This window comes from Monodon monoceros, unplaced genomic scaffold (genome assembly GCF_005190385.1).
Source record: "Monodon monoceros isolate NGI ecotype Baffin Bay Population unplaced genomic scaffold, NGI_Narwhal_1 Super_Scaffold_4, whole genome shotgun sequence".
NCBI lineage: Eukaryota > Metazoa > Chordata > Mammalia > Artiodactyla > Monodontidae > Monodon > Monodon monoceros.
In genome coordinates, this window is record NW_021703781.1 from 3,500,657 (window position 1) to 3,523,357 (window position 22,701).

Here is a 22,701-nt window from a genome sequence, read left to right on the forward strand (position 1 = left end):
GGACCACTATCCTCCCACCCTAGGCAGGCGGACGCCGCTCGCGGGGACCGGGGTTGAGAGCGGAGGGCGCATGCGCGGGCCGAGGCTGAATGGGGAGACCGCATGCGCGGGCCGAGGCTGAATGGGGAGAGCGCATGCGCGGCCGAGAGGGCGGTGCTTCCGGCTGGCGGAGGTGGGGACTGCGGCGTTGCGGTGCTGACTCTGGGTCACGACCCCGACCCCAGCCCCGTTCGGCGACTTCGACCCCGACCCCCACCCGGGCCGTGACCCCCACCCGGTCATACCCGTATGGCCCGGCACGTGTTCCTGACGGGACCCCCAGGTAACCCCGCCCGGGTCTGCGCCTCCGGGAGGCCGAGGGGTGGACGTGAGGGGTGCCCGGGCTGGGGGCGGTCCGGTGCTTTGGGCAAGGGGCTCCGGCCGGTGGCCTCTAAAATTCCCCATGTAAGTTACACGCTTGGTGGTCTGAAGCCTGCGTGTCTTTCCCGGAAAACGTGACTGTGAGTCCATCAGATAAGTGAAATGAGGCCAATTACAGGAGAACAGGAACCAGCTTGCGATGGGGTCGCCCCCGGGCTTCGGTCTTAAATAGCAGGGGCGGCGGCAGCAGTAATAACTCCCGCAGTTGTGAAGTTGTGATGGACACGAAAGGTATTTCAGGATCTCAGCCACCACCGCGGTGGAATCGAAGGTGTCTGCGATAGTTACACGTGCTCCTGCCCTGCACTCGTCATGAAAGGAAGAGCGAGATTTCAGTTGCAGGGCAGTGAAACTAAACATGCAGCCGTGTTCCCCATCCACGTTCACCGACCCACTGAATTCCCTCCGTGAGTGAGGCCGCAGGTTAAGAAAGAGCCTTGGTACCTACAGGGCACCGCCCACCCAGAGCCTGCGTCTGCGTCTGTCTCTTCTAATGCAGATCCCTCAGCCCTCGGGCTGTGAAGGTCTCACCTTTGAAAGGAGATAGTGTGCTTTCAAATGAGAGTCTGGGGGAGGACATAGATGCGTTTTAAGCCAAGATGCCGCACGTGGATAACTCATTATTGAAAGAAGAGGCAGAAAAGTTGTAGCAGCATCAGATACATTAAGGGGGCAAAAAAAAAAAAAAAAAAAAAAAGATGGGCCTAAGCAGAAAGTGATTTCTTCAGCTTCTTTGCAGTTTTCAGGTTAGCTGTGGGTTCAGATATCAACCATTGTTACCCTGGGCCCGAAATTCTCTTTCACTTTATCTTAATGATCGTCGTTTTTAGCCTTCAGGAGCAAAGGCTAACTTAATATTGCAGATTCTGGGATTTTATTCTTACCAGGCAGTGGGGGAGTGCTGAGGAGGAAGGTGTTGTGAGAAATTTCTGATACCCAGAGGTAAAGGACCATCTTCTGAAAGTTGATTTGTCAGTCCTTTATTTGGAACTTGGAATGCAGTTTTCTCAGCAGGCTGGCCCCAAGACATCTATGTGTTTCATAACAGAGGTGGCTTGTTATGGTGATCGTACCTGGCTGTGTCCTGGAGGTGGGTGGGGACAGAGGCTCGCCTGGCCAATACTGGTTCTTCTTTTTGTTTCCTTCTTTATAAAAGTTTTATGTACATACACATAATTGGAAGACTCATTCCTACAGTATAGCTCTCTTAAGCCTGTCCTCAAACCCACTCACCTTCTCTTCCTCTTAATCTTCGTAACGCAGTTATCCTGTAATTTTAATTAGCTCAGTGGTCAGTGTTTACAGTATTATTAGCAAAAGCTAATCACAGAAGAGCCTTGGAGTAATCTATCATTTCTTTTCCCTTTGTGAACAATTTTTTTTTCTCTTTGGAGTTGTTGTCTAATGTTTTTTCATTGACTTAGTTCCTTTCTCTCACCAACCTAATCCCAAACTCTGCCGGCTGTCTAAATCTCTACGTGTTCACAAATGTAAAATTGATAGCTAGTCGGAAGCAGCCACATAGCACAGGGAGATCAGCTTGGTGCTTTGTGACCACCTAGAGGGGTGGGATAGGGAGGGTGGGAGGGAGGCTCAAGAGGGAGGGGATATGGGGATATATGTATGCATAAGGCTCGTTCACTTTGTTGTACAACAGAAACTAACACAGCATTGTGAAGCAATTGTACTCCAGTAAAGTTGTATAAAAAATAAATAAATATAAATCAATCAATCAATCTCTACATGTTCAGACCATCGGGTAAGGTATCTTCTCAAAGAGGTCACTTTTTGTTGTCTACACTGTCAGGGCCTCACCCAGGTGTCTTTGGCACTTAGCATTTTTTCCAGCTTCCAACTATAGAGCCTCTGACCCATCCTGGAGGGCTTTCTCTGGTCCCTGGAGCCCACTCTGCCTGCACAGGGCAGGCCTGAGGGCCAGGGAATGCCTTCCCCCAGGAGCAGCCTTGACCCATGATAGATGGAAGTGAGCAGGTAAACTCCTTACTTCCTCACCCCTCAGACAGGAGAACTCGGAGCCTTGGGTCCAAAACTGTGTCCTAGGATTTCCCAGTGGGATTAAGCTACCCACAGTGGTAACTTATTTGATAATGTGATTATCTTCCTACCAGCATGTCGTCTTGGGGTGTTGCTTCCCAAATTAAACTGCCTGTATTGGAGTCTTTATTTCAGGGTCAGCTTTATGGGAGAACCAGAACCAAAATAATTCTGGAGCTTTCTGACCTGTTCTTATCTGTGCATGGTGTGGACCTTTCAGTTTGGGGTCTCCTTCTCACACAGGCCACTTCTTAGCCAGTGTAGACAACACTAGGGTAGTAGCTTAATTAACGGAGGTGAAAAATTCACCGGAAGATTTCTAGAGCCGAAGAGGAAGACAGGGACTTGAGCCCAATGCCTCCTCTTGCTTTATAATGTTCTCCCTAACAGATCGGACCCACAATGTCCCCTTTTGTTACAGCTGTTCCATTTTGTATTTTGCATAATGTAAATAGCTTTGTTTTTTCTTAAATTAATAGTAATAACCACTCACTATAAGACCAAAAAAAAAAAAACAATGAAATCAAAAATTTTAAAGAAGTGAAAATCACAAGGGTTTCCAACATACAGAAATAAATGCTGTAAACCTTTCTGTGTTCTCAACATTTTCTTCAATAAACATATGCATACTTCACTTTTTTTTTAAATTGAGGTATAGTTGATTTACAGTATTATATAAGTTTCAGGTGTACAACATAGTTATTCACAGTTTTTAAAGATTATACTCCATTTATAGTTATTATAAAATATTGGCTATATTCTCTGTGCTGTACAGTGTATCCTTGCAGGTTATTTATTTTATACATAGTAGTTTTTACCTGTTTATTCCCTGTCTTGCCCCTCCTACCTTCCCTCTCCCCACTGGTAACCACTAGTTTGTTCTTTATATTTTTCTTTTTTGTTATATTCACTAGTTTGTTTTATTTTTTAGATTCCATATGTAAGTGATAACATACAGTATTTGTTTTTCTCTGACTTATTTCAGTAAGCGTAATACCCTTCGGGTCCATCCATGTTGCTGCAAATGGCAAAATTTCATTCTTTTTTATGACTGAGTAATATTCCATTGTATATATGTACCACATCTTCTTTATCCATTCATCTGTTGATGGAAATTTCCATATCTCGGCTATTGTAAATAATTCTGCTATGAACATTGGGGTACATTTATCTTTTCAAATTAGTGTTTTTGTTTTCTTTGGGTATATACCCAGGAGTGGAATTGCTGGATAATATGGCAGTTCTGTTTTTAGTTTTTTGAGGAACCTCCATACTGTTTTCCACAGTGGCTATACCAATTTACATTCACATCAGTAGTGGACAAGGGTTCCCTTTTCTCTACATCCTCACCAACATTTGTTATTTGTGGCCTTTAAAAAATATAATGGGGCTTCCCTGGTGGCGCAGTGGTTGAGAGTCCGCCTGCCGATGCAGGGGACATGGGTTCGTGCCCTGGTCCGGGAAGATCCCACATGCCGCAGAGCTGCTGTGCCCGTGAGCCGTGGCCGCTGAGCCTGCGCATCCGGAGCCTGTGCTCCGCAACGGAAGAGGCCACAACAGTGAGAGGCCTGCCTACTGCAAAAAAAAAAAAAATATATATATATATATATATATATATATATACATATATATATACATATATAATACAATACTACTATGTGTGTCTGCTGTTTCTTTTTTTATTTTTTTTAAATTATTTTATTTTATTTATTTTATTGTTTCTGGCTGCACTGAGTCTTCGTTGCTGCACAGGCTTTCTCTAGTTGCGGCGAACGGGGGCTACTCCTCGTTGCGGTGCACGGGCTTCTCATTGCGGTGGCTTCTCTTGTTGCGGAGCACAGGCCCTAGAGCTTGCGGGCTTCAGTAGTTGTGGCACACGGGCTCAGTAGTTGTGGCTCGCGGGCTTAGTTGCTCCGTGGCATGTGGGATCTTCCCGGACCAGGGCTCGAACCCGTGTCCCCTGCATTGGCAGGCGGATTCTCAACCACTGTGCCACCAAGGAAGCCCTGTCTGCCGTTTCTTAACCTGCTTCTTCTCCATATATTATTTTCATACACTGTGGTCTGTTTTCCATGCTAACCAGTAAACTGTTTCCATAGGTAAAGAGTATTCTCTTTAATAATGGCTGCATGAGATTCCTGTGTGTTTGTGTCATTACACATATGATACCATAATTTAACAGTCAGCATTATAGGTCAACATTAAATTGTTTCTGTGTTTTGCACAATTACGAAGAATGCTGACGTGAACATCCGGTTCCTTGTATCTCTGTACCGTTGTCAGACTCATTGCTGAGGATGAATTCCTAGCTGTGGCATCGCCGTGTACTGTGGTAGAAATGGCCCTTCGGGAAAGTCCCAGCTTACACATCCCCCAAGGCCGCTTGCCTGCGTTAAACAGATTCTTCAGCGACTCCTAACGCGGCAGTTACCAAAGGACAGAGCTGGGGTGACGACCCTGCGTAGTTCTTTCCTAGTCACGGGAGCGTGGGCTGCTGCTCGTGTTCCAGAAGGCCACGTGCCATTGTTTGCTAGTGTGAAGTTTGGAGGAGAGATGCTTTAAATGACAGATCGTATTTTATTTCAAGGAAGGTTAAAAGGCCCGTTGGGGATCCCTGATGGCTCTGGGCAGCCATAGAAATAATATGATTTGCAACCCTGTTGTATTTCAGAATAGCTCTGTTACAGACCTTTTTGTCCCCCTTTTTTGGTAATCATGATGCCATTGACTTTAATCTGTATGGGAGCAAGTCTCCTATAAACAAAGTCATGGTGGCAGACGAAGGCCCCTGTTAAAATGTATGGTCCTTCCTAGGTGTGTAACCGTGGCCAAGTTACCTAACCTCTCTGTGCCTCAGTTTCTTCATCTCTAAAATAGGGACAAGGATGGTAACTGCTTCAGAGGGTGGTTGTGAGAATTTAACCAACAAAATGCTTGCGAGGCATGCGAGACCAGGGCCTGGCTCCACGGTGTCAGTGATTAGTATCGTTATGTTACTTGTAAACACCCAAGAGTTAATCAGAGTAGTCCAGGGGCCAGGCCGGAAGGAAAGGAAGGGGTCCTGGGTGTGGAGGATGGGCAGGTGCAAGTGCACAGCCTATAATCTGGGAAGGGGGTGTGGGCAAGCAGAAGGAATGCTTAGTAACACTCCAAGGGGTGGCCACCCTGATGGGATTGCTCTTGTGGAAAAAGTTGAAAAACTGCCATTTCTAGTGGTGTTTGTGGTATTTAAGAGTCCTGCTTTCGGGACACATACAATGTAAGTTTATGGAGGACTGAAGTGAGGTTCCCATTGTTAAATGTTGGTCCAGAGTGTCTTAAAATCCTAACTTAAAGCATGCAGCCTTTGACCGAAGCTTGACCAGCTTTACTTTCTAGGGGAAAAAGTTTACTCCCCCAAGGAGAGTAAACCTAGGAGAAAGTAGAAGCTTGTCTCCTAGGATGTAAATTGCACTTGAGATTTTTATCAGCAAACCACTCACCTGGTTCTCGGATGGTGTATGTGACAAAACCAATACTGTTTCAGAATTTAAAAATAAACTTCAAGATACCATTCATATTTTTATTATGCTTGTTTCTACTTGAAATTCAAGAGTTTTAACACCTGGAGCAGTCAAAATTAAGTGACATTAACATTCATAAAATCCATTTGCAGCCTGTTTCTCTCCTCCTGGTGATTCCTGTGCTCCAGCAAAGCAGTGGTTCCTAATGGGCTTTTTTTTTTTTTTTTTTAGGGGTTGGAAAAACAACGTTGATCCAGAAAGCCAGTGAAGTTTTAAAGTCCTCTGGCGTGCCTGTCGACGGGTTTTATACAGAAGAAGTCAGACAGGGAGGAAGAAGAATAGGGTTCGATGTTGTCACGTTGTCTGGCGCCCGCGGACCTTTATCCAGGATTGGGTACTGCAGCTTCATTTCCATGGTGTTTTATTCTCCCTGGGCCCAGGGCTGAGCCAGGTGATCTCTTCTATCTTGAAGAATCCTGAGCCTTTACGGATTTCTTGGAAAAAGAAAACAGAGGTTGAAATCATCACATAAAAAACAAAGTTGAAAATATCATATTCCACTTAGAACGTACTCCACTGAGTAGTAAGCTCTTCTCACTTGGTACTTCGTAGCCCTGTTTCTCATGTCACTCTTCTAAGATAGGTGACGGGCCAGCTCCCCGAAGGCAGCTGCCAGGCCATGGGTGGTGGTGTGCCCACCGGTGTTAGCCCTGCTCTCAGGAAAGGATGTGGAATCAGGTCAGCTTTGCTCACTGCCACTTTCTGTTTGGGTGATTTTTAAGGATGGTTTAGCACACGCAGAAGGCCAGAGGCTCAGTGGAGTAGCTAAAACCCAGAAATCAGTAGAGGGGTCTTTCGATAAAGGATGTACTATCTTTTCTTTCAGGTCAGAGCTTCCGCCTGGAAAGCGTGAGTGCTGTGTTGGGCAGTATGTGGTGGATCTGACTTCCTTCGAGCAGCTGGTGCTTCCTGTCCTGAGGAATGTGAGTGCGTGTTTCTGGTTTTTGAGCCCGTCTGTTCTCCGTGCCTTGTGGGAATTGCTGGCTTTCGCTCTTATAGAGAGGCCAGTTTTGCATTTACAGCTTAAAAGTCTTCAAGCCTTAGTAAGGATATGCCACATAATTTACTGTCACTCTGAACTACAAGTAAACTCCTTGTTACAGAAATTCAGCATATGTAAGTATTTTACATTGGGAGGGCTCTGATGCCTAGCTACCATGGTCCCCAAAGATAAGTCTTTCCTCTGCTTTCCCCTTGTGTATATCTTAACCCTGTTTTCACAGCACAGCACATAAACATTTAGGAAGGTAAAATGTCATATGAACATAATGGTAAGCACGTAACACATTATATCACTGTATTACCTGTATTTTTTTAAACAGCTTTATTGAGATGTAATTCACATACCGTACAGTTCACCCATTTATAATATACAGTTCATTTTTTTCTCAGGTATTCATGGGATAGTGCAATCAATTAACACAGCCTAATTTTAGAACATTTTTGTCATCCCGAAAAGAGACCCCATACCCATGAAGCAGTTTCCATTCCTGTGTATCCCCAGCCCCTGGCAAGCACTACCCTGCTTCTTTGTCTGTAGATTTGAGTATTCTGGAGATTTCCTAGAAAGGGAATGATACAATATGTGGTCTTTTTGTGACTAGCTTATTTCACTTGGCATAATATTTACAGGGTTTATCCACATCACAGTGCGTATCAGTGCTTCGTTCCTTTTTACGGCTGTGTAATATTCCATTATATGGATATACCATATTTTATTTATCTATTCTTCAGCTGGTGAACATTTGGATACGTTTCTACTTTTGGGCTATTATGAATAATGCTGCCCTGAACAATTGTGTCCAAGTTTTTGGGTAGACATCTGTTTTTAGGTCTCTTGAGTATATACCTACGAGTGGAAATGCTGGGTCATGAGGTAGTTCTATATATAACTTTTTGGGAAATTACTAGAGTGTTTTCCAAACTAGCTGTGCTGTTTTACATTCCTGCCAGCAATGGATGATGGTTTCAATTTCTCCACATCCTTGCTAATTGTTACTGTCTTTGTAACTGTACCCCTTCTAGTAGGTGTGAAGCGTTGTCACACTGTGTTTTCATTTGCATTTCCCTATTGACCTACTGATGTTCAGCATCTTGTCATGTACTTATTGGCCATCTGGATATGATACGCAGGTATACAGTTGGCTCTCCGTATCCATGGGTTCCATGGATACGGAGGACCATTGTGCCATTTTATCTGAGGGACTTGAGCATCCGTGGATTTGGTGTGGGGGGGGGGACCCTGGAACCAGTGCCCTGCGGATACCCAGGGACGACCGTATTCATCAACTCTGTAGTTGTCTTTACTTTCTTGATGTGATGACACAAATGTTTTTATTTATTTATTTATTTTTTATTTTTTTGGCTGCATGGCGCAGCATGCAAAACTTCCCCAACCAGGATTGAACCCGTGCCCCCTGCAGTAGAAGTACAGAGTCTTAACCACTGGACCACCAGGAAAAGCCACAAATGTTCTTATTTTTGAAAAGTCCAGTGTATCTATTTTTCTTATGTTGTTTGTGCTTTTGGTGCTTTACCAAAGAAGGCTTTACTAACACAGTTTCAGGAAGATTAACTCCCATGTGTTCTTCCAAGAGTTTTATAGTTTTACTAATGCATTTAGGCCTGTGGTCTGTTCTGAATTGATTTTTGTATATGTTGTAAGGTGTGGATCGAAAGTCATTCTTTTGCATATAAATATCCAGTTGTTTCAGAACCATTTGTTGACAAGACTATTCTTTTTCCATTTAATTGTCTTGGCACTCTTTTAGAAATCAATTGACCATGAGTATAAGGATTGATTTTAGATTTTCAATTCTATTCTGTTTATCCTCATGTCAGTTCCACCTATTCTTATATCAGAAGCACACTGTTTGATTACTGAAGCTAGAATTTTGATAGAGATTGTATTGAATCTATAAATCAATTTGGGGAGTATTGCTATCTTAACAATATTAAATCTTTAGATCCATGAACATGAATGACATGTCTTTTTATTTACTTAGAGTGTCTTTAATTTCATTCAGCCATGTTGTTTTGTAGTTTCCAGCATATAAGTCTTATGCTTCTTTTTAAAAAATGTATACCTTATTATTTTATACTTTTTGATGCTATTGTAAATGGAATTATTTTCCTAATTTTATTTTTGGAATGTTCATTACTAATGTACAGAAATACTGTTGATTTTTGTGTATAGACCTTGTATCCTGCAACCTTGTCAAACTAATAGTCCTTTAATGAATTCCTTAGAATTTTCTAGTTACAAAATGATATCACCTGCAAACGGGGATAATTTTACTTTTTCCTGTTCACTTTGGATGCCTTTCATTTTGTTTTTTTTTCTTAACTGCCTCAGCCAGAAGCTCAGGTCAGTGATGAATAGAAGCGTCGCAAGTGGACCTCCTGGTCTCGTTCCTGATCTCAGGAAGAAAGCTCTCATTCCCCCGCCGTCAAGTATGATGTTAGGGGTAGGTTGTTTGTGGATGGCTAACACCAGGTTGAGGAGGTACCTTTCTGTTTCTAGCTTGTGGTTTAACATTTGTTTTTTAAAGTGAAGAAGTGTTGGGTTTTGTCAGATCCTTTTTCTGCATTTATAGTGGTGATTATGTGATTTTTATCCTATATTATATTAATATAGTATATTACATTCGTATTTGGATGTTAAGCCTACTTTGTTTTCTTGAAATAAATCCCTCTTGGTCATGGCATATGTATATTTCTTTTATATGTTGCCGGATTCTATTTGCTAGTATTTTGTTGAGGATTTCTGCATCTACATTCATAAGGGATGTGGACCGTAGCTCTCTTTTCTTGTAGTATCTTTGTCTAATTTTGATATCAGGGTAATTGTGGTCTTGTAGAATGAGCTAGGCAGTATTCCTTCCTCTTCTAATTTTTGGAAGAGTTTGTAAAAGACTGGTATTAATTTTTCTTGGAATGTTTGATAGAATTCACCAGTGAAACCATGTGGGCCTGGGTTTTTCTTCATAGGAAGCTTTTAAATTATGAATTCAATTTCTTTACTTGTTATAGGTCTGCTGATTTTTTTATTTCACGTTGAACCAGTTGTGGTAATTTGTGTCTTTTAGTAATTTATTGGACCGTGTCATTAGATAGTAAGTTATCAAATTCTTTGGCATACGGTTGTTTATATATTCCTCTGTAATCCTTTTTATTTTGTAAGGTCTGTGGTATTTTCCCTTCTTTCATGCATTTTAATTATTTAAGTCCTCTCTTTATGGACTTCAGTAATAGTTAAAGGTTTGTCAATTTAGTTGCTCTTTTCAAAGAACCAACTTTTGGTTTTGTTGACTATGTTGTTTTTTGCATTCATTCATCAAATACTTATCAAATCCCAGATATACAGTCAGGAATAAAACATGTTTTCTACTCTCCCAAAACTCTCACTCTAGTGGGAAATGTAGACATTAAACAAATAAATGTATAATTGTCATAAATGCTGCCAAGAAGAAAAGCAGGGTGCTGTGAGAGAAGGAGGAACTGACTTTAGATCTGGTGACCAGGAAAGAGCTCTGAGGAGGTGACATTTGGATGAAATGAAAAGATCAGAGGGCACCATCCCTTCCGGGAGGGAATCCTGGGGTGTTGTATGGGGGTGTCTGGGAGAACGTCACGGATGATAGAAGCAGAGACACCGAGGCCGGGGGCCCTGGGCAGGAGCAGGTAGGGGAGGTACGGTGGGTGAGCCGGGTAGAGTCACATGATGCAGGGTTTTGTGGCGCATATTAAGGAACATGGGTTTTATATCATCTATTATAGACTCACACCATTGATTTATAATACTGTCGTGAAAATTGAAGAGTATGGACCTGTCTCAAGAGGCAATTCTTTATCAACTTTGCGGCGGTCTCCGTCATACCAGCAGTCGAGTCCAAGGTCCTCCCCGGGGCCCGGAAGGCCAGCTCTGTCCGGGCCTCCTGCCCTCCGTCCTCCCCATCTCCTGCCTGCCGGCTCAGCCTGTTCCCCTCGTGCCCGGCCCCCAGCCTTCCGCCCTTGGCACTGCTGTTTCTGTGGTTGGCAGGCTCCTCATATCTTGGCCTCTCTGCTCATTCAGGGCTCAGCTAAAAGGGGCGGTGAGGGCTTTGGCAGGTGCCAAAGCTTTGGCTGCTGGAAAGGTCAGGTTGGCCTGCTGAGGGCAGCTTCTGACTCCCGGGGCCGGCGGGATGTTGCACTGTGTTGGTAGCGGCTGCTGCCCCTCCAAGCCCACCTGCTCCTTGGCTTCACCCCCCTCGCCTGCTCCCCTTACCTTTCTTCCTGATTTCTTCCTCTAGGAACTTTCGTTCCCTGCACTGGGGACTCTTGTGCCTGTTGTATTGCGCGGAAACATGATATTTTTCTCTCTAGTTCTTTTCCCATCAATTACCTACCTCTCTACTTAAATGTTCAAGAAGCAAGTGAAATACTTCAAATGAAATTCCAGATGATGACTCTGGCTTTGGGTACTGGATCCATATAAAGAATTGATTTTTACTTACCTTGCTTAGAGCAGACAATCCTAGGAGAGCAGTGTGCACATACGGCCTTGACGTCTACCTGCAGGATTATATAAGAAATCGTGTACTGACCGGAATAAGAACTAGAATCTCTTTTTTTTTTTAGTTAAAAAAGAAAGAAAAGCAGACTCTTCCAATATTTTATACTTTGATTACCAAACCCAGACTTTCAACATTCTAGGTAGGAAAATTTCCCAGGCTGCAGGTTCCTATCCATGGGTTTCTTTTCTGAAGCAGAATTTTTTCTCCCATCTCATGTATTTTACTGGGGACAAAGAAAGGAAAAGGAATTAGTGTTTTGCCTTTATACTTAAAAAAGAAAGAAAGAAAAGAAACAAAGTTTAAGTAACTAGGCAACAACAATAGGATATTATAGAGAGACAGGTTTTATTATTGGCAATTGGAATGACCAACTAAAGTAAGCTGAAAGTTTTAGAAACCACATTTAGGCCGGTGACAGCCTTTATTTTTTTGTTGTTTTTTTAAATTTTTTATTGAAATATAGTTGAGTTACAATGTTGCATTAATTTCTGCTGTACAGCAAAGTGACACCATTATACACATATATACATTCTTTTTTACATTGTTTTCCGTTATGTTTTATCCCAGGTTATTGAATATAGTTCCCTGTTTTGTATAGTAGGACCTTGTTGTTTATCCATCCTTTATGTAATAGTTTACATCTGTTAACCCCAAACTCCCAATTCTTCCCTCCCCCCCCTCCCCCTTCCCCCTTGGCAACCACAAGTCTGTTCTCTATGTCTGTGAGTCTGTTTCTGTTGTGTAGCTAAGTTCATTTGTGCCATATTTTAGATTCCACATATAAGTGATATCATATGGTATCTGTCTTTCTGACTCACTTCACTTAGTGTGATAATTGCTAGGTCCATCCATGTTGCGGCAAGTGGCATTATTTCATTCTTTTTTTATGGCTGAGTAATATTCCATTGTGTATATGTACCACATCTTCTTTATCCATTCATCTGTCAGTGGACATTCAGGTTGTTTCCATGTCTTGGCTATTGTAAATAGTGCTGCTATGAACATAGGGGTGCATGTATCTTTTTTTTTTTTTTTTTTTTTTTTTTGCGGTATGCAGGCCTCTCACTGTTGTGGCCTCTCCCATTGTGGAGCACAGGCTCCGGACATGCAAGCTCACCGGCCATGGCTCATGGGCCCAGCCGCTCCATGGCATGTGGGATCTTCCCAGACTGGGGCACGAACCTGTGTCCCCTGCATCGGCAGGAGGACTCTCAACCACTGCGCCACCAGGGAAGCCCCACATGTATCTTTTTGAATTATAGTTTTGTCTAGATATATGCCCAGGAGTGGGATTGCTGGATCATACAGTAACTCTATTTTTAGTTTGTTTTTTAAAAGGAACAGACTGCCCTTAAATATAATAGTGTTTATTTATTTTTACTTGTTGACAGTTTGCTTTATTTATTTATTTATGGCTGTGTTGGGTCTTCGTTTCTGTGCGAGGGCTTTCTCTAGTTGTGGCAAGTGGGGGCCACTCTTCATCGCGGTGCGTGGGCCTCTCACTATCACCGCCTCTCTTGTTGCGGAGCACAGGCTCCAGACGCACAGGCTCAGTAATTGTGGCTCACGGGCTCAGTTGCTCCACGGCATGTGGGATCCTCCCAGACCAGGGCTCGAACCCGTGTCCCCTGCATTGGCAGGCGGATTCTCAACCACTGTGCCACCAGGGAAGCCCTATTTTTAGTTTTTTGAGGAACCTGCATACTGTTTTCCATAGTGGCTGCACCAACTTACATGCCCATCAACAGTGCTTCAGCATTCTCTTTTCTCCACACCCTTTCCGGCATTTATTATTTGCAGATTTTTTTAATGATGGCCATTCTGACCAGTATGAGGTAGTACCTCACTGTAGTTTTGATTTGTATGTCTCTAATAGTTAGTGATGTTGAGCATCTTTTCCTGTGCCTATTGGCCATCTGTATGTCTTTGGAGAAATGTCTATTTAGGTCTTCTGCCCATTTTTCGATTGGGTTGTTTGTTTTTTTGTTGTTGAGTTGTATGAGCTGTTTGTATGTTTTGGAAATTAAGCCCTTGTCAGTCACATTGTTTGCAAATATTTTCTCCCATTCTGTAGGTTGTTTTTTTGTTTTGTTTATGGTTTCTTTTGCTGTGCAAAAGCTTGTAAGTTTGATTAGGTCCCATTTGTTTATTTTTGTGTTTATTTCTATTGCCTTGGGAGACTGACCTAAGAAAACATTGGGATGATTTATGTCATAGAATGTTTTGCCTGTGTTCTCCTCTAGGAGTTTTATGGTGTCTTGTTTTATATTTAAGTCTTTAAGCCATTTTGAGTCTATTTTTGTGCATGGTGTGAAGGTGCGTTCTAGCTTCGTTGATTTACATGCAGCTGTCCAGCTTTCCCAGCACCACTTGCTGAAGAGACTTTTTCCCATTTTATTGATATATTGCCTCCTTTGTTGAAGATTAATTAACCATAAGTGTGTAGGGTTTTTGTGGGTTTTTTTGGTGGTGTCTTATGGGATCTTAGTTCCCGGATCAGGGATTGAACCCCGGCCCCTGTCAGGGAAAGCGAGGAGTCCTAAGCACTCAACTGCCAGGGAATTGGGTAAGTGTGTAGATTTACTTCTGGGCTGTATTCTATTCCATTGATCCGTATTCTGTTTTTGTGCCAACACTACGCTGTTTTGATGACTGTAGCTTTGTAGTATAGTCCAAGGTTTGGGAGGGTTATGCCTCCACGCAGGTGAGAGCCTTTAAACAGACAGTGGGTTAGCTTCTAGTGCCCAGGGTATATGAAAACACAAACTCTGACAATAAGTTAAGGAATATCTATTAAGTGCTTCCTATGTGTGAGAAATTTCACTATCGTTGAAAAATATTTTGAGTTGTTTTTTTTAGATACTGTGAAAAACATAAGAAAATTCTTTGATTGGGCCAGCAGGGCCATGCCTGTGGGTTGGGGAGTAAGAATGTGTCTGGGAGCCAAAAAGCAGCAGCCTGAGGCCAGGCAGAAGCCAGCCTGCTGTGGGGCTCTTGCTGCTTTTCCCCAGGCAGGAGTGGAGGCCAGCCCACCACCATGGGTACATGGGAAATCGACACAGAGTAGATGGTAAACATTCTAGATGCAGTAAGGCTTTTAGAAAGCCCTCGTAGACTTTACTATTGTTGATTTTTCTTTTCATTCCATGGCTACATCTTCCCTCATTTGACAACATTTACTGTTTTCTTGAGTATTAAAGTTCTACATACTTAAGGTAGAAAATGTGTAAAAAGTATAAGATAAGAAAAGAAAATATGGATAACTCAGTCTTATCACTGAGTTAACCACTTTTAGCATATTTTGTTTCTGCCCTTTTCCTATACCTCGTTTCTTTATTATAGTCATCCAAAATTGGGGAGAATGCCAAATATAGTTTTATAGGTTTGGGCTTTTTCATTTAATACGATTGAGTGACATGGGAGTGGTCTCACAACATGATAATCTTCAAAACTGTGATACTTTGGGAATTCCCTGGCGGTCCAGTGGTTAGGACTCTGTGATTCCACTGCAGGAGGCATGGGTTCAATCCCTGGTCGGGGAACTAAGATCCCACAAGCGGTGCGGTGTGGCAAAAAAAAAAAAAAAAAAACAACCGTGATACTTTAATGATTGCATAATATATGGTGGTATGGATTTCCATCTCTGATTTAACTGTTACTCCCTCAGTGTTGGACATTGAATTTATTTATCACTGTTGCAGGTAACTTTGCAGGAAGCCCTCTTTGTGGATCATCCTTTATCCAGCCGTGATTGTCTCCCTCTGGGGGACCTACGGGTGGAATGCTGGGTGGAGGGGTGTGAATTTCCAGGGTGTTGCTGTGTGTGTGTGCAGTTGTGTCACTTTGCACCCCCTGCCACGTACATGTGTGTTTCTCTTGCTGCACTTCTGCCAACACTGAGCACTATACTGACTTTTGATACTAAAACACGTCGCTTTGCTTTGCTTTATCTTTTTAAAGTACTAATGAGGTTAAAAGTTTTTCGGTTGTTTTGTTGGGTATTTTTAAGAATCTAAGTTGTTTGTTCATTTCCGCATTTTTTTCTTTTAGCTTAAAGGGATCTTTTATAAGGTAAATATTTTTATTTTTATTGATTCTCTTTCCCAGTTTGTCACTTCGGTGATTTCCTTTTTTTTTCTTTTTTAATATTGAGAAAGTCTGTTCCTATTCCAAGTTAATATAAAATTTTTTACCTATATGTTTCTTCTTCTGTGTGCTTTTTGTTTTTTGACATTTTTTTAATCCATCTGGATTTATCTGGAATGTAATATTCAATGAGACTCTCAATTGATTTTCTTCCAAATACTTAGCTGGTTTTCCAAAACCGTCTGTTAATAACTCATTTCTCATTAGTTTATTATGCTGCATTTATTATATTAAAAAAATACCTGTGTGTGTATAATGTTTTAGGGTTGTCTGTTCTCTTTCGTTGATCTGTTTGATGCTTGCATCAGTACTCTGGTAATTACTTGTATTACTCTTCTTCAAAACAGTGTCTTATCCGTTCTTGTTTGCTTATTCTTCCAAATTGTGGCAATGTTGGTGATAATAGTAATGGTGGTGGTAAACAGTTACTGAGTTCAAATTATGCTTCAGACACTAACTCATTTAATCCTCAGGACAACACTGTCACTGTTTTCCTGTTTTACAGATGAGGAAACTGAGGCATAGAATAGAAAGTAATTTGCCCAATGACAAACAGCTTATAAGCAGCAGTACTGGTATGAACTGTAATCTGTTACGAAAAGTCTTGTATGAAGTGACTGGAATTATACAATAATGTAGTTATTATAATATAAAGAACATCCTAATCTTCCAGACAGTCTTCATTCTCTACAGCCAAAACAGAATCTCTCTCTCTTTCCGTTTCTTTTTAAAAATTTTTTGTAAGGTTATTCATAGATCTTTTGTATTTTCTGATGCTGCTGTAATTAAGATTGCTTTTTCAGTTTTCTAATGATCAAGGCTGTTAGGATAACGCTGGCCTTTTGCATAATGGTCTTTTTGATAGCCACCTTGAATGCTTTATTAGAATTTGATGCAATATAGGATTTAACATTTTGTTGGTTCCCGGTATATCTCCTACTCACACAAAACGATAACAGCAGAGTATAAGGTTGTGAAGAACAAGAGACATCTACTCAAAGCCTTATTTTTTAGGCTGAACAGTGTCATTTTTTATAAAGATCCATGGAAGGGATAATGAGCTAGAACCAGAATACCCACTGAAAATCCACACGCTTGGTTGCATTTTTCTGTTTTGTTCAAAATATGGCTTTCAGTGCATATTCTTTTTGAGAGCAGGATCTGCTTTTGATTCTGAAAGAAGAGTCTGCTTCAAATCTTTGAAACTTCATTTGAAGGTGCGAGATCAACTGTCCAGGGAAAGGTTCTTTTTTTTAATCCCTTGACCTGGAAAGGCCACTTAGTATTTCAGGCCACTGAGCTTTAGAAAGAATTTAGAAAACTCGAGTCAGGAGCTGTTCTTGAAAGGCTGACAAGAGCCCAAGCACTGCTTTAGAATCTCCTTCACTGTTAGCAAGCCTGGCATTCGTTTCTTGGTTCCGCCCCACTTTCTGTTTCTGTACCTCATGATCACACATACGTATTACAAGATCAGCAAGGGGAATTAGAAGCTATCTGGTGCGGACATGAAAAGTTAAAATTTTTCAGTAAAAGCATTCCTGCAGTGAATCAAAATAGGAAGAAGAACTGCAAGCATCGTATAAGGTTGGCTCCTCAGTTCACCGTGCAGGCTTTGTCGTGGCTGCCCTTCCGGTGATCTCCCGGGTTCCACCGGGCAGGTGGGCTGCTCATCACTTCCCACTGCCGGCCGTGGTGCAGTTCTGTAGAGTTAGATGCCAAGCCGGCTGCTGCCCTGGGTTTCCTCTCCTTCCCGTGACTCTTCCTGCACCCCATCCCAAGAAGCATGGGGAAGTCACGTGCTCCGGAAGTGTGCCTGGAGAAGGATGTGTGTGACTGGCCTTTCTTTCTCCCTCTGACCACCCGCTCTGTCCTTCCTCCTGGCCCTTGTCCTGTGCACATCGGTCTGAAGCCCTGTGCGCCATCAGAAGGAAGCTCTCATGCCAGGAGTTGGTGCTTTTCTTGAATCTGATACTGAGAAAGTATGCATGTGAGTGTTTTCTTTTTTTGTATTGAGTCTGAACTTTTAAAAACTTTATTTGGATATAATTTTACTCTTAGAGAACCTTGTAAAGATAAGGATAGTGCAAGACCCCCTGTGGACTTGGTATCCAGAGTCACCTATTTTTAACATTTGCCCTATTTATTCCCTCTCTCTTCTTGTGTGTGTGTGTGTGTCTGTATGTTTGTATAAACATATAAATTGGGGGAGGACCATTTGAGAGCATGTTGTAATCATCACAGTACTTAAGTCCTAAACGTGCAGTATTTTTTCCGAAGCGTAAGGATATGCTGTTACATAATTGGCACAGTTGTCAACCTTGGTCAGTTTACTGAGAAAATCCTTTGACCTACCCTACCCCTCATACGCTGGTTTTAGAAGTTGACTTAACAGTGTTGTTCGTAACATTTCTTTTCCTTCAGTCTAGAGCCAGGTATTACCTTTAGTTGTCGTATCTTGATAGCCTCCTTTAATGTGGAACATTTCCACAGTCATTTTTTTGTCCTTTGTGACACTGACATTTTTGAAGAGTACAGCTCTATTTTAATAGGATGTTCCTCTTTTGGGGCTTTCTGATGGTTGCTTGTGATTAGGTTCAGCTGGAATTCTGTAGTGTGTGGTGAGGCATCCTTCTTGGCCTCTCATCTGGAGGCACGTGATGGTTGGTGATGTTAATTTGATTACCCGATCAAGGAATTGACCAGTTTCTCCCCTGTACGTTTATTCTTTTTTTCCTTTGAACTAGTAGCTGTGAGTAGGGAGCTGTTTATGACCAAGCACATCCTCCTCAGCACAATTTCTCCCAGTTAATTTTTCTAATTTATTTATTTATTTATTTGCGGTACGCGGGCCTCTCACCGCTGTGGCCTCTCCCGTCACGGAGCACAGGCTCCGGACGCGCAGGCTCAGCAGCCGTGGCTCACGGGCCCAGCCGCTCTGCGGCATGTGGGATCTTCCCGGACCGGGGCACGAACCTGTGTCCCCTGCATCGGCAGGCGGACCCTCAACCACTGCGCCACCAGGGAAGCCCTTTTCTAATACTTTATAAACTTTATTAGGTTATCTTAAGATAATAACTTTCTCTTGAGACTTCAACTGGAAAGCAAATTTAGCTACCCCGTTTTGAAATACTTTCTATAGCAAGATGAAACAAACATAAAATCACTGTACATTCAAAAACTGAACAAGACAAATCCATAAAGATTGACTTTTCCCTGATCTAAGCTGTACTCCTCTCTTTGTATCCATTTACCTCATTAGTTAGAAAAAAAAAGTCATCACCATTTCACTGTAGCAAAAATTATCAACTTTATCTCCTTCAGACAATTTCTAATAGAAGGTTATCAGGCATCAAAAATACCAAACTTTTATCAAAAGCTTAAGTAGTGATTAAAATTTTTACTAAGCAATTGAAATGAAAAAAAAAACAGTTATTGTAAACACCGTCAGCTGATAAGGAGGATTTAGAAGGTAGTACAGGCATACCTCGATGTCTTGTGCTTTACAGATACTGCCTTTTTTTACAAACTGAAGGTTTGCGGCCTCCAAGCATTCAAGTGAAAGGAAGAGTTGCACGTCTTTTCACTTTTCAAAAGCTGGAGATGATTAAGCTCAGCGAGGAAAGCACGTTGAAAGCCGAGACAGGCAGAAAGCTAGGCCTCCTGTGCCAGTTAGCCAAGCTGTGAGCGCAAAGGAAAAGTTCTTGAAGGAAATTAAAAGTGAACACACAAATGATAAGAAAGCAAAGCACCCTTACTGCTGATAGGAAGAAAGTTTTAGTGTTTGGAGAGAGGATCAAAACAGCGACAACATTCCATTAAGCCAGAGCGTAATCCAGAGCAAAGCCCTAACTCTCTTCAGTTCTTTGAGGGTTGAGAGAGGTGAGGAAACCGCAGAAGAAGAGCTTGAAGCCAGCAGAGTTTGGTTCATGAGGTTTGAGGAAAGAAGCCGTCTCCATAACATGAAGGTACAGGGTAAAGCCCCGGGTCTGATGCACAAGCTGCAGCGAGTTCTCCAGAAGGTCTAGCTGAGATATTCATGAAGGTGGCTACACCAAACAACAGATTTTCAGTGTAGAAGAAACAGCCTTCTGTTGGAAGAAGATGCCATGTAGGACCTTCATAGCTGGAGAGGAGAAGTCAATGCCTGGCTTCAAAGCTTCAAAGGACAGGCTGACTCTCTTGGTAGGGGCCAGTGCAGCTGGTGACTTGAAGTTGAAGCCAGTGTTTATTTACCATTCTGGAAATCCTAGAGCCCTTAAGAATTATGCTAAATCTACTCTTCCTGGGCTCTGTACATGGAATAACAAAGCCTGGGTGACAGCACATCTGTTGACAACATAGTTTACTGAATATATGAAGCCCACTGCTGAGACCTACTGCTCAGAAAAAAAGATTCCTTTCAAAATTGACAATGCACCTGGTCACCCAAGAGCTCTGATGGAGAAGCCAGAGATTCATGTTTTCTTCATGCCTGCTCAGAAAACATCCATTCTACAGCCCATGGATCAAGGAGTAACTTCAACTTTTAGGTCTTATTATTTAAGGAATATATTTTGTAAGGCTATAGCTGCCAGAGATAGTGATTCTTCTGATGGATCTGGGCAAAGTCAACTGAAAACCTTCTGGAAAGGATTCACCATTCTAGATGCCATTAAGAATGTTCATGATTCATGGGAAGAGGTCAAAATATCGACGTTAACAGGAATTTGAAAGAAGTTGCTTCCAGTCCTCATGGGTGACTTTGAGGGGTTCAAGACTTCAGTGGGTGATCCAGTGATTCCACTTTTGGAGGTTTATCCTAATGAGAGAGTCAAATGTGTGTATAAGGATATTCTGTGCAGCGTTTTAATAAAAGCCATAATATTGAAAAGAAAAGACCTCAGTGGAGGAAGTAACCACAGATGTGGAAACAGCAAGAGAACTAGAAGTGGAGCCTGAAGATGGGACTGAACTGCTGCCATCTCAGGATACAACTTTAATGGATGAGGAGTTGCTTCTTATGGACGAGCAAAAAAAGAGGTTTCTTGAGATGGAATCTACTCCTAGAAGATGCCGTGAAGATTGTTGACATGACAACAAAGATTTAGGGTATTCTATAAACTTAGTTGATAAAGCAGTAGCAGGGTTTGAGAGGATTGACTCCAATTTTGAAAGAAGGTCTATGCTGTCAAACAGCATTGCCTGCTGCCGAGAAATCATTCATGAAAGTAGGAGCCAATCAATGCGACAGACTTCATTGTTGTCGTATTTTAAGACATTGTCATGGCCACCCCACCCTTCAGCAACCACCGTCCGGATCAGTCAGCAGCCATCAACACTGAGGCAAGACCGTCCACCGGCAAAAAGATTACTCCTTGCTAAAAGCTCAGATGATGGTTAGCAGTTTTTAGTAATAAAGTATTTTTTATTAAGGTACGTACATCGTTCTTTTAGACATAATGCGATTGCACACTTTTTAGATGCACCAAGAAACTAAAATATTCATGCGACTCACCTTAGTGTGATACTGGCTTTATTCCGGGTGCCTGGAAGCGAACTCCGCATCTCGCCGAGGTAAGCCTGTGCACATTGGGATACCCGCTCCTGTCTTCTCTACTGTGTGCAAAGAAGTGAGCTCCTGGCAGAGGGTAGAGGCCCCTTCACCTGCAGGGCCATTCTCTGTACGTGATAAAATGAGGTTGGTGATATTATTGCTCTGGGACCCCAAATAGGTAGGGTTTTTTGAGTAATATAATTAATCCAAAAAATTAGCGTTTTTGTGGCTATACCTCTGTAGGGCCCTGGAAACTAAGGCACTCTTCCTTCTCATTGGCGAGAAAAGTGCTTTCTTCATGGTGAGATGACTTTCTGAGACTCAGTTCTTTCCTTATTTCATGTGGAAACTGTGCAGATGGAATTGCCTACGGTGGGTGGCAGAGGCCATGGAGTTGGGTGATACTGGGTCAGCCTCCCCAGCCCTGTCCCTTGGGAGCTCGGGGACTGGATGAGTCACTTACCCCCTGGCTTCCCTTCCTTAGTTGTAGAGCAGAGATGTCGATGTCTGCTACGTGAAGTTATTAGGACTGAAGGCGATCATGCTTGTAAAGTGTGTTAGTCCCGGCTGCCAGGAGGTGCAGAGCATAGGGATAGTTATGGTTACTTTTCTTGAGAAGTTGAGGGAGGTGATGGGCGCAGTACCTTGGGAGGACGTCACATCAACAGTCTGATTTGTGTTCGCTGGGAACCGGGGCCCATCGTGGGACCCGCGAGCCCAAACATCTAGTCTGGTCCCACGGCGCTGGGATCACGAGGGGGACTGGGTTCTTAATCCCCCTGGGCTGACAGTCAGCCAGCAGATGCTGTTTCAGCCCCAGGGTCCTTCTCGTAGCTTGAAAGATGCCAAGGCGCTCTGTGGTCAGGTGCTGGTGTGGAGCCGGGGGAGGCCCGTGGGGACATCCAGGAAGAGCCTCAGCACCAGCCTCCGGCATGTGGGTGGGAGCAGCTCTGCCCCACGTGTGCTCAGTGCTGCGGGGCGCACAGGGCCGTCTCAACGTCTCGTCCTGGCCGCCAGCCTGGCATTTTACTCCCCGGGGACACGCAGTCGACATGCCACCAGACTGCCGAGGGATCCTAAAACTTTAAAGCTTGGAATAAACACACGTAAAAGTCTAACTGGAGCCCTTGCCTTACAGCTAATAACTTAAGAGGGTCGAGGAACTTGCTCGGCCTTGGCCGCTGTTTGCACCATTTGCCTTTCCAGCTTCCCCAGAACTTGTGGCTATTCAGGGGGCGGGGCTCCAGTTCTGTTGCCTACCTTCTGGCCAATGGCCACCTGGTTCCCTCCCATCACTTCTGAGACTTGCTGTCCCAGACAGGCGAGCTCAGAAGCCAGTCTGTGTCTGATGTTTAAAAAAAAAACAAATGGCAACCTTAATACCACTGGAAATATGTATTATTTAAATAATTCAGAATAAGGCAAAGGC

The 22,701-nt window shown here is 42.9% G+C and overlaps 1 protein-coding gene across 4 annotated transcripts in view; it reads left to right on the plus strand.

The window, feature by feature from the left end:
* Positions 1-22,701, plus strand: part of NTPCR (nucleoside-triphosphatase, cancer-related) — a 163,150-nt gene that overhangs the window by 125,669 nt on the left and 14,780 nt on the right. For 2 of the 4 annotated variants that reach the window (XM_029245311.1, XM_029245314.1), the window contains exons 1-3: positions 172-322; positions 6,210-6,372; positions 6,865-6,961. In XM_029245311.1, coding sequence (XP_029101144.1) covers positions 289-322; positions 6,210-6,372; positions 6,865-6,961 — 294 coding nt within the window. In that variant the 5' untranslated portion in view covers positions 172-288. Of the gene's footprint in view, positions 1-165; positions 323-6,209; positions 6,373-6,864; positions 6,962-22,701 lie in introns of those variants that run through there. The other 2 variants (XM_029245313.1, XM_029245312.1) reach the window with 2 other exon arrangements.